General features: G+C 44.8%; 1 protein-coding gene across 1 annotated transcript; it reads right to left on the reverse strand.

The window, feature by feature from the left end:
* Nucleotides 1-8,748: 8,748 nt before the first annotated feature.
* On the reverse strand, nucleotides 8,749-9,611 carry LOC123117645 (subtilisin-like protease SBT3.17). Its single transcript, XM_044538361.1, has 3 exons — nucleotides 9,357-9,611; nucleotides 9,172-9,269; nucleotides 8,749-9,083 (listed from the first exon to the last, which is right to left on the reverse strand). Exons 1-3 carry the CDS (start codon nucleotides 9,524-9,526, stop codon nucleotides 9,007-9,009), a joined length of 345 nt encoding a protein of 114 aa, XP_044394296.1. The 5' UTR covers nucleotides 9,527-9,611; the 3' UTR covers nucleotides 8,749-9,006.
* Between the last annotated feature and the right edge of the window lie 4,548 nt (nucleotides 9,612-14,159).

Genomic DNA, 14,159 nt, shown 5'->3' on the forward strand with positions numbered 1-14,159 from the left:
TCCATATTTTCTTAAGTGTGCCCCAAACTCGTGACTCAAGTATTCTCCTCCACGATCTGATCGCAGAAACTTGATTTTCCTGTCACGTTGATTTTCAACCTCACTCTGAAATTCCTTGAACTTTTCAAAGGTTTCAGACTTGTGTTTCATTAAGTAGATATACCCATACCTACTTAAATCATCAGTGAGGGTGAGAACATAACGATAGCCACCGCGAGCCTCAACACTCATTGGACCGCACACATCGGTATGTATGATCTCCAATAAGTCGGTTGCTCGCTCCATTGTTCCTGAGAACGGAGTCTTGGTCATTTTACCCATAAGGCATGGTTCGCACGTGTCAAATGATTCATAATCAAGAGACTCTAAAAGTCCATCAGCATGGAGCTTCTTCATGCGTTTAACACCTATGTGACCAAGGCGGCAGTGCCACAAATATGTGGGACTATCATTATCAACCTTACTTCTTTTGGTACTCACATTATGAACATGTGTAGCATCACATTCGAGATTCATAAAGAATAAACCATTCACCATAGGAGCATGACCATAAAACATATCTCTCATAAAAATGGAACAACCATTATTCTCAGATTTAAAAGAGTAGCCATCTCGAATTAAACGAGATCCCGATACAATGTTCATGCTCAAAGCTGGCACTAAATAACAATTATTAAGGTTTAAAACTAATCCCAAAGGGAGATGCAGAGGTAGCGTGCCGACGGCGATCACATTGACCTTGGAACCATTCCCGACGCGCATCGTCACCTCGTCCTTTCCCAGTTTCCGCTTATTCCGCAGCCCCTGCTTTGAGTTACAAATGTGAGCAACTGCACCGGTATCAAATACCCAGGAGCCACTACGGGCACTAGTAAGGTACACATCAATTACATGTATATCACATATACCTTTTGTTTTGCCGGCCTTCTTATCCGCTAAGTACTTAGGGCAGTTCCGCTTCCAGTGACCGCTTCCCTTGCAATAAAAGCACTCAGTCTCGGGCTTGGGTCCATTCTTTGGCTTCTTCCCGGCAGCTTGCTTGCCGGGCGCGGCAACCTCCTTGCCGTCCTTCTTGAAGTTCTTTTTACCCTTGCCTTTCTTGAACTTAGTGGTTTTATTGACCATCAACACTTGATGTTCCTTCCTGACTTCTACCTCTGCTGATTTCAGCATAGCAAATACTTCAGGAATGGTCTTTTCCATCCCCTGCATATTGAAGTTCATCACAAAGCTCTTGTAGCTTGGTGGAAGCGACTGGAGGATTCTGTCAATGCCCGCATCATCCGGGAGATTAACTCCCAGCTGAGTCAAGCGGTTATGCAACCCAGACATAGTGAGTATGTGCTCACTGACAGAACTGTTTTCCTCCATCTTACAGCTGAAGAATTTGTCGGAGACTTCATATCTCTCGACCCGGGCATGAGCTTGGAAAACCATTTTCAGCTCTTCGAACATCTCATATGCTCCATGTCTCTCAAAACGCTTTTGGAGCCCCGGCTCTAGGCTGTAAAGCATGTCGCACTGAACGAGGGAGTAGTCATCGGAACGTGCCTGCCAAGCGCTCATAACATCTTGTTCTGCAGGGAGAACGGGTGCGTCACCAAGCGGTGCTTGTAGGACATAATCTTTCTTGGCAGCTATGAGGATGATCCTCAGGTTCCGGACCCAGTCCGTATAGTTGCTGCCATCGTCTTTCAGCTTAGTTTTCTCTAGGAACGCGTTGAAGTTGAGGACTACGTTGGCCATTTGATCTACAAGACATATTGCAAAGATTTTAGACTAAGTTCATGATAATTAAGTTCAACTAATCAAATTATTAATGAACTCCCACTTAGATTAGACATCCCTCTAGTCATCTAAGTATTACATGATCCGAGTTAAACTAGACCGTGTCCGATCATCACGTGAGACGGACTAGTCAACATCGGTGAACATCTTCATGTTGATCGTATCTTCTATACGACTCATGCTCGACCTTTCGGTCTTCCGTGTTCCGAGGCCATGTCTGTACATGCTAGGCTCGTCAAGTCAACCTAAGTGTTTGCATGTGTAAATCTGTCTTACACCCGTTGTATGTGAACGTCTGAATAAAACACCCGATCATCACGTGGTGTTTTGAAACAGCGAACTGTCGCAACGGTGCACAGTTAGGGGGAACACTTCTTGAAATTAGTATGAGGGATCACCTTATTTACTATCGGCGTTCTAAGTAAACAAGATGCAAAACATGATAAACATCACATGCAATCAAAAAATAAACGTGACATGATATGGCCAATATCACATAGCTCCTTTGATCTCCATCTTGGGGCTCCATGATCATCTTGTCACCGGCTTGACACCATGATCTCCATCATCATGATCTCCATCATCGTGTCTCCATGAAGTTGCTCGCCAACTATTACTTCTACTACTATGGCTAATGCGTTTAGCAATAAAGTAAAGTAATTTACATGGCGTTTCTTGATGACACGCAGGTCATATAAAAGAATAAAGACAACTCCTATGGCTCCTGCCGGTTGTCATACTCATCGACATGCAAGTCGTGATTCCTATTACAATAGCATGAACAGCTCATACATCACATATAGATCATTCATCATTCATCACAACTTTGGCCATATCATATCACAAACCACTTGCTGCAAAAACAAGTTAGACGTCCTCTAATTGTTGTTGCAAGTTTTACGTGGCCGAATTAGGGTTCTAGCAAGAACGTTTTCTTACCTACGTTAAAGCCACAACGTGATTTGTCAACTTCTATTTACCCTTCATAAGGACCCTGTTCATCGATTCCGCTCCAACTAAAGTAGGAGAGACAGACACCCGCCAGCCACCTTATGCAACTAGTGCATGTTAGTCGGTGGAACCGGTCTCACGTAAGCGTACGTGTAAGGTTGGTCCGGGCCGCTTCATCCCACAATACCGCTGAAGCAAGAAAGGACTAGTAACGGCAAGAAAGTTGACAAATCTACGCCCACAACAAATTGTGTTCTACTCGCGCAAGAAGAACTACGCATAGACCTAGCTCATGATGCCACTGTTGGAGAACGTTGCAGAAAACAAAAAATTTCCTACTCGTTTCACCAAGATCATCTAGGAGTTCATCTAGCAACGAGTCATTGGATGCATCTACATACCTTTGTAGATCGCGAGCGGAAGCGTTTAAAAGAACGGTGATGATGTAGTCGTACTCGACGTGATCCAAATCACTGATGACCAGCGCCGAACGGACGGCACGTCCGCGTTCAACACACGTACGGGACGGGAGACGTCTCCTCCTTCTTGATCCAGCAAGGGGGAAGGAGAGGTTGATGAAGATCCAGCAGCACGACGGCGTGGTGGTGGATGCAGGGCGTCACAGCAGCAGGGCTTCGCCGAGACTACGAGGGAGAGACGTAACGGGGGGAGGTGGAGGCGCCAGGGGCTGGTGTTGGGGAGGGAGAAGGAGGCAACCAAAGGCCAAGCCGTTCAGGTATGAAGTCCCTCCTCTCCCCACTATATATAGGGGTGCCAAGGGGGGTGGCCGGCCCTAGGAGATCCAATCTCCTAGGGGGTGCGGCGGCCAAGGGGGGTTTCCCTCCCCCCCAAGGCACCTAGGAGGTGCCTTCCCCTCCTAGGACTCTTTCCCCCTTAAACCCTAGGCGCATGGGCCTATGTGGGGCTGGTGCCCTTGGCCCATTAGGCCAAGGCGCACCCCCTACAGCCCATGTGGCCCCCCGGGACAGGTGGACCCACCCGGTGGACCCCCGGGACCCTTCCGGTGGTCCCGGTACAATACCGATAACCCCGAAACTTGTCCCGATGCCCGAAACAGGACTTCCCATATATAAATCTTTACCTCCGGACCATTCCGGAACTCCTCGTGACGTCCGGGATCTCACCGGGACTCCGAACAACATTCGGGTTACTGCATATACATATCCCTACAACCCTAGCGTAACCGAACCTTAAGTGTGTAGACCCTACGGGTTCGGGAGATAAGCAGACATGACCGAGACGACTCTCCGGTCAATAACCAACAGCGGGATCTGGATACCCATGTTGGCTCCCACATGCTCCACGATGATCTCATCGGATGAACCACGATGTCGAGGATTCAATCAACCCCGTACGCTATTCCCTTTGTCTATCGATATGTTACTTGCCCGAGATTCGATCGTCGGTATCCCAATACCTCGTTCAATCTCGTTACCGGCAAGTCACTTTACTCGTACCGTAATGCATGATCCCGTGACCAGACACTTGGTCACTCTGAGCTCATTATGATGATGCATTACCGAGTGGGCCCAGTGATACCTCTCCGTCATACGGAGTGACAAATCCCAGTCTTGATCCATGTCACCCAACAGACACTTTCGGAGATACCCGTAGTCTACCTTTATAGTCACCCAGTTACGTTGTGACGTTTGGCATACCCAAAGCACTCCTACGGTATCCGGAAGTTACACGATCTCATGGTCTAAGGAAAAGATACTTGACATTGGAAAACTCTAGCAAACGAACTATACGATATTGTGCTATGTTTAGGATTGGGTCTTGTCCATCACATCATTCTCCTAATGATGTGATCTCGTTATCAATGACATCCAGTGTCCATAGTCAGGAAACCATGACTATCTGTTGATCAACGAGCTAGTCAACTAGAGGCTCACTAGGGACATGTTGATGTCTGTTATTCACACATGTATTACGATTTCCGGATAACACAATTATAGCATGAATAAAGACAATTATCATGAACAAGGAAATATAATAATAATGCTTTTATTATTGCCTCTAGGGAATATTTCCAACATAGGCGGCGGCCATGGCCACTCGCCGATCTGGAGCAGAGGGGAGGGGGTCGGCCGGTCGTGCTCTCGAAGAGAAAGGGGAGAATGAGAAAAGAAATCGGATGGGATAAGATTTCTTACCAACGGTGGGTGGTCCCACTAACCTGTACGCGTGTGCGCTGCTGGGTAGATGATGTGGTGTTCGACCGGCCGAGCGTTCGGCCGGCGCGCCGAACGTAAACGTTTCCCTAAAGAGAAAGGCTAACTTCTGACGAGCGAGTGGATGTTGTCCAGGGTTCATGAGGTCTCAGTTCCTTCATCCTTCTCAATAAAGCAAACAAATGGTTTATGCCAAAGAAGGCAAATCTAGGTGTTTTAGCTACAAACAGAATCCGTACGTGCAGGTAGGCTGGTGTCAACTTTTTTCTAAGAAAAGTCTGCTAGGATTTTATTGATCAAAGTTCAAACTTACAGTTAATACAACCGGATCATGGGGCTGACCGAACCAAACATATTGCCCCTGATATAATGAAAGTGCATGCCTTGCTAGACTATGAGGTTCATAGTTCGAATTTCTCAACTCATGAAGAAAAACACAAGAACTAAAAGACTTGCTCCCTGATTTTATGTCCTTGACCACTCCACCATAGCAACCACCTGTAGAGTCATGTATGTGTTTAACAACGTTCATACAATCCAAAGCAATGCAAAGCTGCTGAAGTCCAAGATCCCCTGCGAGAGCTGGCGCCTCTCGGCAAGCCACGCCTTCAGGCTTTGAACTATATTTGAATTGATTTTGTGGTATTTTAGACAGGAACTTCCTTTGATGCGGGGTTATCTCATTTCTGGCTTACACTTAATGGGCTTTATGGTCCACAATATTTATTGGATAAACGGCTTGTCATTGCCCAACAAGACAGGCACATCTAGCCAGGTTTAAATGGGCTACACCCAGTTAGCGTGAACTGTACTTGCTTAGTTCCAGGTACGTACTATTTTGCTCGATTTTTCAATTTTATTTTGTGTTATCTTTTCTAGGTATACCCATATATTTAAGATCATGCTCTAAAATATGTTTTATTATAATATTTTAATTTTGTTATTTCAGAAAAAATCTACATGTATTGAAAATCTTCACACAGCACAAATAAATGTTTCAGTATTTAAATAAAAAGTTAATCATAACTAAACAAATGTTCACCAATTTTACAAAAAATATTCTGTACATCATAAAAAGTTAAACATAAAACTCTTCACCATATTTTAAAAAATTCTACGTAAAATGTATATAAAATTGATCATCTAATTTTAAAAAATTCATGACACATAAAAAGTGTTCATAAACATTTAAAAAGTATTCAGAACTTTCAAAAAATATTTACAAATTTTCAAAAAGTTCATGAAAATTTAGTAAAAAAAAGTCACACAATTTTCAAAGATGTTCATGATATGTAGAAAATGATTGTGCCCATTTACAAATAGATCACACGTTTTAAAAATGTCCATAAAAATGTGAAAACCTCTTTGCGCAATTTTTTGAAAGTGTTTATGACATATAAAAAATTTGTAAACATTTTAAAAAATGTTGGCACCATTTACAAAATTATTCACAAATTTTCAAAAATCTTATTGAAATATAAAAAATTTCCACACAATTATTAAAAAATGTTCATGACAGTAACAAAACATTTCGTGCACATTTAAAAAAGAAGAAGCATTTACACAACATTTCATATGTTTTAAGTACGTTCATGAAAATGTACAGATTTATTGAGGGATATTTCTAAAAAATCTTTCTAACCATTTCAAAAGTAGTTCTTGCAGCATTTTAAAAAATGCTTATGAAAATATAAAAATGTGCTCACGCAATTATTAAAAATATTCATGTCATATTAAAAAGGCTTTCACTTTATTAACAAAAGCATGAGAAAAAAGAAAAAACAAATAAGTAAATAAAAACCCAAACATAAGACAAAAATGTAAAAAGATAAAAATAAACATAATAAAATAAAATATGTAAAACCAGTTAAATATAATAAAGAAACAAAGAAAAGACAAAATTGGACGGAAGGTTTCTAAAACCGCTTCCAGGAATGTTCAACCCGATCCAATGCGATATGTAGAAGATTTCCAAAACTGCTGGCTGTCGGGCCAGTCCATTTCGTGTCAGACTGTAGGTGAGTGGACGGTGCATCTCATTATGAGAGATATATCATCCATGCAATAAGAGTAAAAGGCTGGAAAAGTAATACAATAAAGGACGTGGAGTATCTGCTCCCGAGCTCAAATGCACCCTAATGAATAGTAAAATCAGAAAAATAGAAAAGACATCCATTTTTTTGTGATAATATTTGACAACTGTTTTGAATGCTTGCAAACTTTCAACACCAAATAGCAGTCGTGGAAGGTGTGGCAAAAACAAGCAAAATCAATGCTCAAAAAATGCTAGTTTTGAAAACATTTTGGTGTACTGAATTTTTTTTTGCCACGACTTCCACGAATGTCGTTTCATGCTGAAAATTTTAAAGCATTCAAAAAATTTGACAAAGTTTATCACAAAAAAATACAGAAATTTTTGAATTGTTTTAATTTTTTACTGTTCATCAAGGTGCATTTGAGCCCGGGGTCAGAATAGGACATTCGTAAAATAAAGTCTTTCAATGGCCCCAACTGCTTCCTGGCCAGGCCCATTCCCCTTTCTCTCCTTTTTTTTCTTCCTATGTTTTAAAGTTTTCTATATATATATATATATATATATATATATATATATATATATATATATATATATATATATTCTAATTTTAGTTTAGTTCCACAATCTGTTCTTCAATTGTTAGCCTTTCTTTGTCCTTTATTTTTCCAAATGATCTATTCGTTTTTATGTATTTACATTTTGATTTTCTACTATTTTTTACCATCCTTTTTCAGCGAGAAACTAAACATTTTTTTCCAAATTATATGAACATATATCTTCACATGCACAATTAGTTTTTGAACTTGACGACTGCTTTCAAATGCATGCTCTTTTCAATACATGAATATACTTTTGTACACTAGAGATATTTTATAACATGAGATGAACATTTCATTTGAAATATATGAACACTTATATTCAGGTACCTGCCTTCTTTTTAAAGTAACACTCCTTTTCATTTTGAAACTTATTTTGAAAATATTTCGAAGGTATATTTAATAAACTATGTATTCCCAAAAGTTATCAAAAAAAAAATTGGGATGTGACCGTCAATGAACCATATAAGCGTCTTTGGACGCTTGCCCAATAATCCGGTGCTATGGGCACTAAATAGGACTCTTCCAGCAAATAAAAATGTGTTTAATTAGGATAGCGTCAACTATACATCAATAATTTTTGAAATGTTGATATATTTGTTCTTCCATAAGCCTTTGGTTGATGTCAATTTTTATGGTTCCCCCATGTGGGTGAGTTGAAGAATGAAATTTTTGTGTATGTCTACTTTTCTAGTGTATGATTATCACAAGACCCGAAACGTTAAAAATTGATAAGATGTCCATTTGACCATTGCAAAAAAGCAATCTGGTTACGCATGGAATATATGTCTCATCAAGAAGCGCATACATAACATATTTGATAAGTGGAATAGTTTTGCTTAATGAAGACGCATTTGTGGATCTGAAACTCAACCCTTAAAAAGTACAGAGGATATTAAAATACACAAGACAAAAGAAAGACGTTGGGAGAAAACACAGAGCGGCAAAACTGCAAAGGCGCGGTCTCCTTCTAGTAACAGCAAAACTGCACAGGATTGTAACCCCCACAACATGAAACAAAACTGTGCAGCAATATTATCAAACAAAACTACTCCCTCCGTTCCAAATTACTCGTCGTTGAAATGGATGTATCTAGAACTAAAATACATCTAGATACATCCACATGCGCGATAAGTAATTCGGAATGGAGGGAGTAGTACATATGATGCCTGAGATGGTTGACTGAAGCTTAAGGAATCACTTTGGGGGCGATTGTGCATTATCTTAAAGTACATGCACATTCATGCAGATTGCAGAACTAGAACCAAAAATAGAGAGGCACAGATGAAAATTAGTAAGAGCTTAGCTAATGAGATTACATCATCATCCGATCTTCTTGAAGAGAAAAAAGATGTTCGCTTCTCCAGAGAATCAGTACACACGAGTTGCACGATATGTATCAGCCCGTATCAGCCGAATGGATGGGCCGCGCTAGATTGGATCAGCTGACGCCGTCGAAGTTGCTGCTCATGAGTTGCAACGTAGCGCTCGGCAGCGCCCGGTTCACATGCGGTTGCTCTGCATGCATGACCACGTACACCGCATCAACATCGATCTAGCTAAGTTAACTCATGGCAATAGATTGATCCAAGGGGCTTGAGCTTACTCTTGATGGCCTCGAGCTCGGCCGGCGTGACCCTCGCCGAGAACCCGCTGACCACGTTCTTGTAGTTGTATATGATGGCCGCCTTCGCCTTCTCCTCGCTTCAACACGAACACACAATCACCATGCACGCACGCACGCCAACGTATGAATTGGATCACACACGGCCGATCGAGTCGTATACGTACCTGCCGAGGGCGGCGGTGAGGATGCCGAGGTGGTACTGCATGCAGGTGACGCCGGGCGGTGTGGGGTCGACGAAGAACAGGTAGGTGGCGGGCGGCCCGTCCGCCGCGGCGCCCATGACGACGGCGCCGAGGACGAGGAGTGTGAGGAAGGTGGCCGTCGGAGGCGTCATTGCATGCAAGATCGATTCGATCGATCGGGCAGGAAAGGTTTCCTCTTGTCTCGTCAGTTCTCTGTTTATGGAGCTACGAGGAGACGAGGCCCGTATTGAACGGCGCCGGTTGTTCGGTTGCGACAGCGCTTTTGTCCCATGGCTCCGAAAATAGCAACTTCCTGCATGTACGTACGTTCATCTCGATGTTGCAATCAAATTTCGGACAGTTTTTTCTTCAATTTACATGAGGTATTGCGAACCAACATGTGGTTGAATGGTTACGAAAAAGAGTTTCCCCCGCTTTGTATTACAAAGCAACCATCCGATACGACCAACGATAGCAGCTCGGGCGGAAGCAGCACAATCACACCCAAAAAAAATGGAAGAGAAAAAAAAGAAACAAATGCCGATAACAGCGGGTCGACAAAAATGACGAAGCCTCGTGACCGCTGCGTCCACCGGAGATCGCCCACCAAGCTCCGAGACTCCGAAGCACCAGTACCAATCAACACCTTCAAGAAGGAACGCGACGATGACGACGTTGCTGCCAAGGGTTTTCCCCGATACACGGCGAGAAGAGAGAAAGGGTAGCCCCGACACCTTTCAGGAAGGTCCAGCGGCACCCTCAGGCGCCACCGCGTCAGTGTCGGCCAAGCCAACAGGGATTTCTCCCGATCCCAGCCTCTACCTCAAGCACTTCAGAGCTCGCCACCAAACCGACCACCACCCAACGCCAATACGGACAGGAAGCTTCACACGTTGTCTCACCACGACACCGCGAAAATGGTCTGCACAACGAAGAAGAGAAGCCGCGACTAGGGCAACAACACCGTCGACATACGGGAGGGCCCCACCTCCACCATCCATGACGGTACCCGACCGGATGCCATAGCAGGAGCCTACCAGGCCCGTGGCCCACAGGCCCGGCCGGGCCCTCAAAGGCCCGGACAGGTCTTGCCTCCGTGTAGTAGCTGGCACACCGTCGGCCTCGCTGTCCCAGTCCAAGCCGCTCCCCAACATCCCCATACATAAGGCGTCGCGGTCACTAGTAGAAAAAGGATCAAATGTGAGACACATTAGTCCCGGTTTGCATTTGAGCTGGCACTAATGTGTCCAATAGTGTCGGTTCAAATGGCTAGGAGGGAGGAGACTTTAGTACCGGTTCAGTGCCAAACTTTAGTACCGGTTCATGCCACGAACCGGTACTAAAGATGTTGGGGCCCGGCCAGCACATTTAGTACCGGTTCATGGCATGAACCGGTACTAAAGACATTGTGGCAGGCTGTTTTTAGTCCCACCTTTTTTTTCGCGAATACGCAAAGCTTGCGTATCATTCATTGATAGAAGAACTTAGAGCAAATACAGTGGGGTACAACCCATGACACGAACGCAAGAGGCGTGAACATGGTTGACGAAGCAAAGAGACATGAGAAGCTCGACCCAAACAAAGAAAAACACAGCTAAACTCGCCAACCTGGGAAGCAACCCAAGCAACAACTAGACGACCAACATCTCCACATCTAGCACCGAGGACACCGCGAGCAAACAAGACAACGCCTTCACGAAGGAGAACGACACCAAGATGCCGTCGTCGTCCGATCCGAAAAACCGGACCTAGGGTTTCCCCTGATGCTCGAAGAGGGGCACGAATAACGGCCATGACAGCGCCTTCAAGAAGGTGACGGCACCCGCGGGTGTCGCCGCTGCCAGCATAAGATGCAGGGATTTCGCCCTGGCCATGTACCGAGCAATCCCAAGCCGTCGGAGTACGATTCGGAGAAGAGGAAGTCAGGCATACGCCAGAACTGCATCCGCCGGAAGGGGAGCCACGCTCGACGCCGAGGAGGCACCGGGCGCCGCCGGACGTGCGAGCTCCAAAGGAGGGTGAGGTTGCATGGTTGAGCGGAACATGAGGATGCGATGGTAGCCAAGCCCCGGACGACCCAAGATCTGGAAAAGAGCGCAGACCAAGGCCACTGGCACCGGAGCAGCATGGACGCCGACAGACCCAAGGAGCTGGAAGGGGACGCAGCTCACAGAGGGTGCCGTAATCAAAGATGCATCGGGTGAATGGCCAACCAAGGATGCCAGCAGGGTTGTGGTGGTGCGGAGACGCCGAGGATCCATCAAGCCTAAGGTGCCGGAAAGAGCGCAGCGCCCGAGGCAGGTCAGATCCAAAGCTGCGCCGGCCGGCCATGGACACAGGAGGGGGCGCAGGTCCATGACCGTCGGGCCGAAGCCGGCCCTGCTGGGTGGTGATGGTGGTGGTGTAGAAGACTCGCGCTCAGCCAAAGCTCCCGGCCGGCGAGCTGCAGGAAACAACTGCCGTGGGACACAACCGAACACCTCCATGACAGGAAGCTCGAATACGGGGTGGGGGAGGGGGTCGGTGGAGAGGTGAGACGCGGCAAGGAGGGCGCGCCCGGACGCCGCTGCAGGCCGGCCGGAGAGCACCGTGGCCGGCCGGACGAGAAGCCCCCAAATCGCATCTGGGGAGGAACGGGACCGCACCGCGCCTAGGGAGCCGCATCCGGTGAAGGCCACCCGCTCCTCCCAGCGAATCGGAGAGGAGACAGCAGGGGGTGGCCGGCCCTGCCGTCGGGGGAGGCCGCCGGCGCCGCCGCGGACCAAATCTGGGGGTGGGGCAGGCTGAGGGGCGGGGCGGGGCGATGGAGCAGGAAAAAGAGGGCCCCGCCGCCGCCATCATAGGGCCCGGCGCGGCTTCGCCGGCCAGCCCTCCGGCGACGGCGACGCGCGGGCGGGCGGAAGGTGGTCGCCGGGCCGGCGGCGGCTGGATTTTCCCCCGTGTCGCCCGGCTCGGGCGACGCGAGGGTCGGGGGTGCCTTCTGTGGACCTTTTAGTCCCACCTCACTCCCCTAGCAAGATTTTTACCACCTTAAGTATGTTACTTCTCAAACTATCACAAGCATTTGGTCTTCATTGAACTCTATGTGTATAATTTGTGGACTCAATATGAGTCTTCACGGTTTCTAAACCGTTGAGGACTCATATTGACAATTCAGATTGTACACAAAAAGATCATTGATAATCAATGTATTTTTAATGTATATTTTTACATGTTTATGCCCTCACTCTCTCCACTCACTCGGTCTCCCCCTCAATCCCCCGCGCCGGTCCTCCCCCGCCAGCCGCCACTCACTTCAAAACTAGACGCACTTCGTGTACAAACTGGACAATCTCTTTCGGAGTATCAGGGTTTCGGACGAGAACTCATCTGTTACACGGGCACTTCATTTTTTTAAACTTATTTGAACTCCAGACTTTTTTTTGAGCCGGCATTATGCAGCATTCGAAACGACGTCATCAATTTTCAACACGTTCTGACATCATTTGCTTTTTTTCAGTCACCGATTTGTTTAGATCAGAGCCAAATTACCGTGAAATTGAAAATCACTACAAAATGAACTCTGAAAATGTTGAAGGTATCATCATTTCACCCGCATAGCATGTGCGAAAGAGTAGAGAGGGTTGCGGCAAAAACTGGACGCACTTCGTGTACAAACTCGACAATCTCTTTCGGAGTATCAGGATTTCAGACGAGAACTCATCTGTTACAGGGGCACTTCATTTTTTTAAACTTATTTGAACTCTAGACTTTTTTTGCGTTCAGTGTGTAGCATTCAAAGCGACGTCATCAATTTCCAACACGTTCTGACATCATTTGCTGTTTTTCAGTCATTTACCACTTTGTTTAGAGAGCTGAATGACCGTGAAATTGAAAATCACTACAAAATGAAGCATTATGCAGCATTCGAAGCAACTCATCTGTTACACGGGCACTTTAGTATGCAGCATTCAAAGCGACATCATCATTTACCAATTTGTTTAGAGAGCTAAAGCAAAAATATTCACAAATAAACTAAATACAGCAAAAAAAACTACTCAGAAATAGATAGAAGAAAAAATAAAGAAGAAAAGAAAAACTATATACAAAAATTACTCAAAAATAAATAGAATAAAATAAATAATGCAGATAAGAAAAAACTAAAGAAAACTACTCAGAAATAAATATAAGAAAAAAAATAAAGCAGAAAATAAAAAACTATATAAAAATTACTCAAAAATAAATAGAACAAAATAGATAATGCAGCAAAGAAAAAAAACTAAAAAACTACTCAGAAATAAATAGAAGAAAAAAGCAGAAAAGAAAAAACTATATAAAAAAGATTACTCAAAAATAAATAGAAGAAAATAAACAATGCAGAAAAGAAAAAAAAGAAAAAAACTACTTAGAAATAAATAGAAGAAAAAAATAAAGCAGAAAAGAAAAAACTATATAAAAGAATTACTCAAAAATAAATAGAAGAAAATAAATAATGTAGAAAAAAACTATACAAAAAATTGTTGGGGCACAGTCCAGTGGGCCTGCCAGACCTAGGGTGTGCAAATTCAGGCCCAAAAAGGCCGGCAGGCTCACAGGGCAGCGCGCCCTAGTTAGGCCCAGAAGCCTGCTATACAGAGAAGTTCGAAGGAGCAGCCGCGGCTGGGTTTATAAACCAGTGCGGCTGCCCTTCGCTCGGCGAGGTGGGACTAAACATATATAGTGCATCGCGGGTGGCAGCGCACAATCATTAGTACCGGTTGGTGGCTCCAACCGGTACTAATGGGTGGCCTTTGGTACCGGTGGGGG

This window comes from Triticum aestivum, chromosome 5B (assembly GCF_018294505.1).
Source record: "Triticum aestivum cultivar Chinese Spring chromosome 5B, IWGSC CS RefSeq v2.1, whole genome shotgun sequence".
In the NCBI taxonomy this organism is placed as follows: domain Eukaryota; kingdom Viridiplantae; phylum Streptophyta; class Magnoliopsida; order Poales; family Poaceae; genus Triticum; species Triticum aestivum.

Bases quoted from the DNA above. Each gene is read 5' to 3' on its own strand.
- LOC123117645 (XM_044538361.1), bottom strand. From the start codon at position 9,526: ATGACGCCTCCGACGGCCACCTTCCTCACACTCCTCGTCCTCGGCGCC. The intron at 9,270-9,356 runs GTACGTATACGA...TTCGTGTTGAAG, and splicing joins CTCACCGCCGCCCTCGGCAG to CGAGGAGAAGGCGAAGGCGG. The intron at 9,084-9,171 runs GTAAGCTCAAGC...TCATGCATGCAG, and splicing joins CGAGCTCGAGGCCATCAAGA to AGCAACCGCATGTGAACCGG.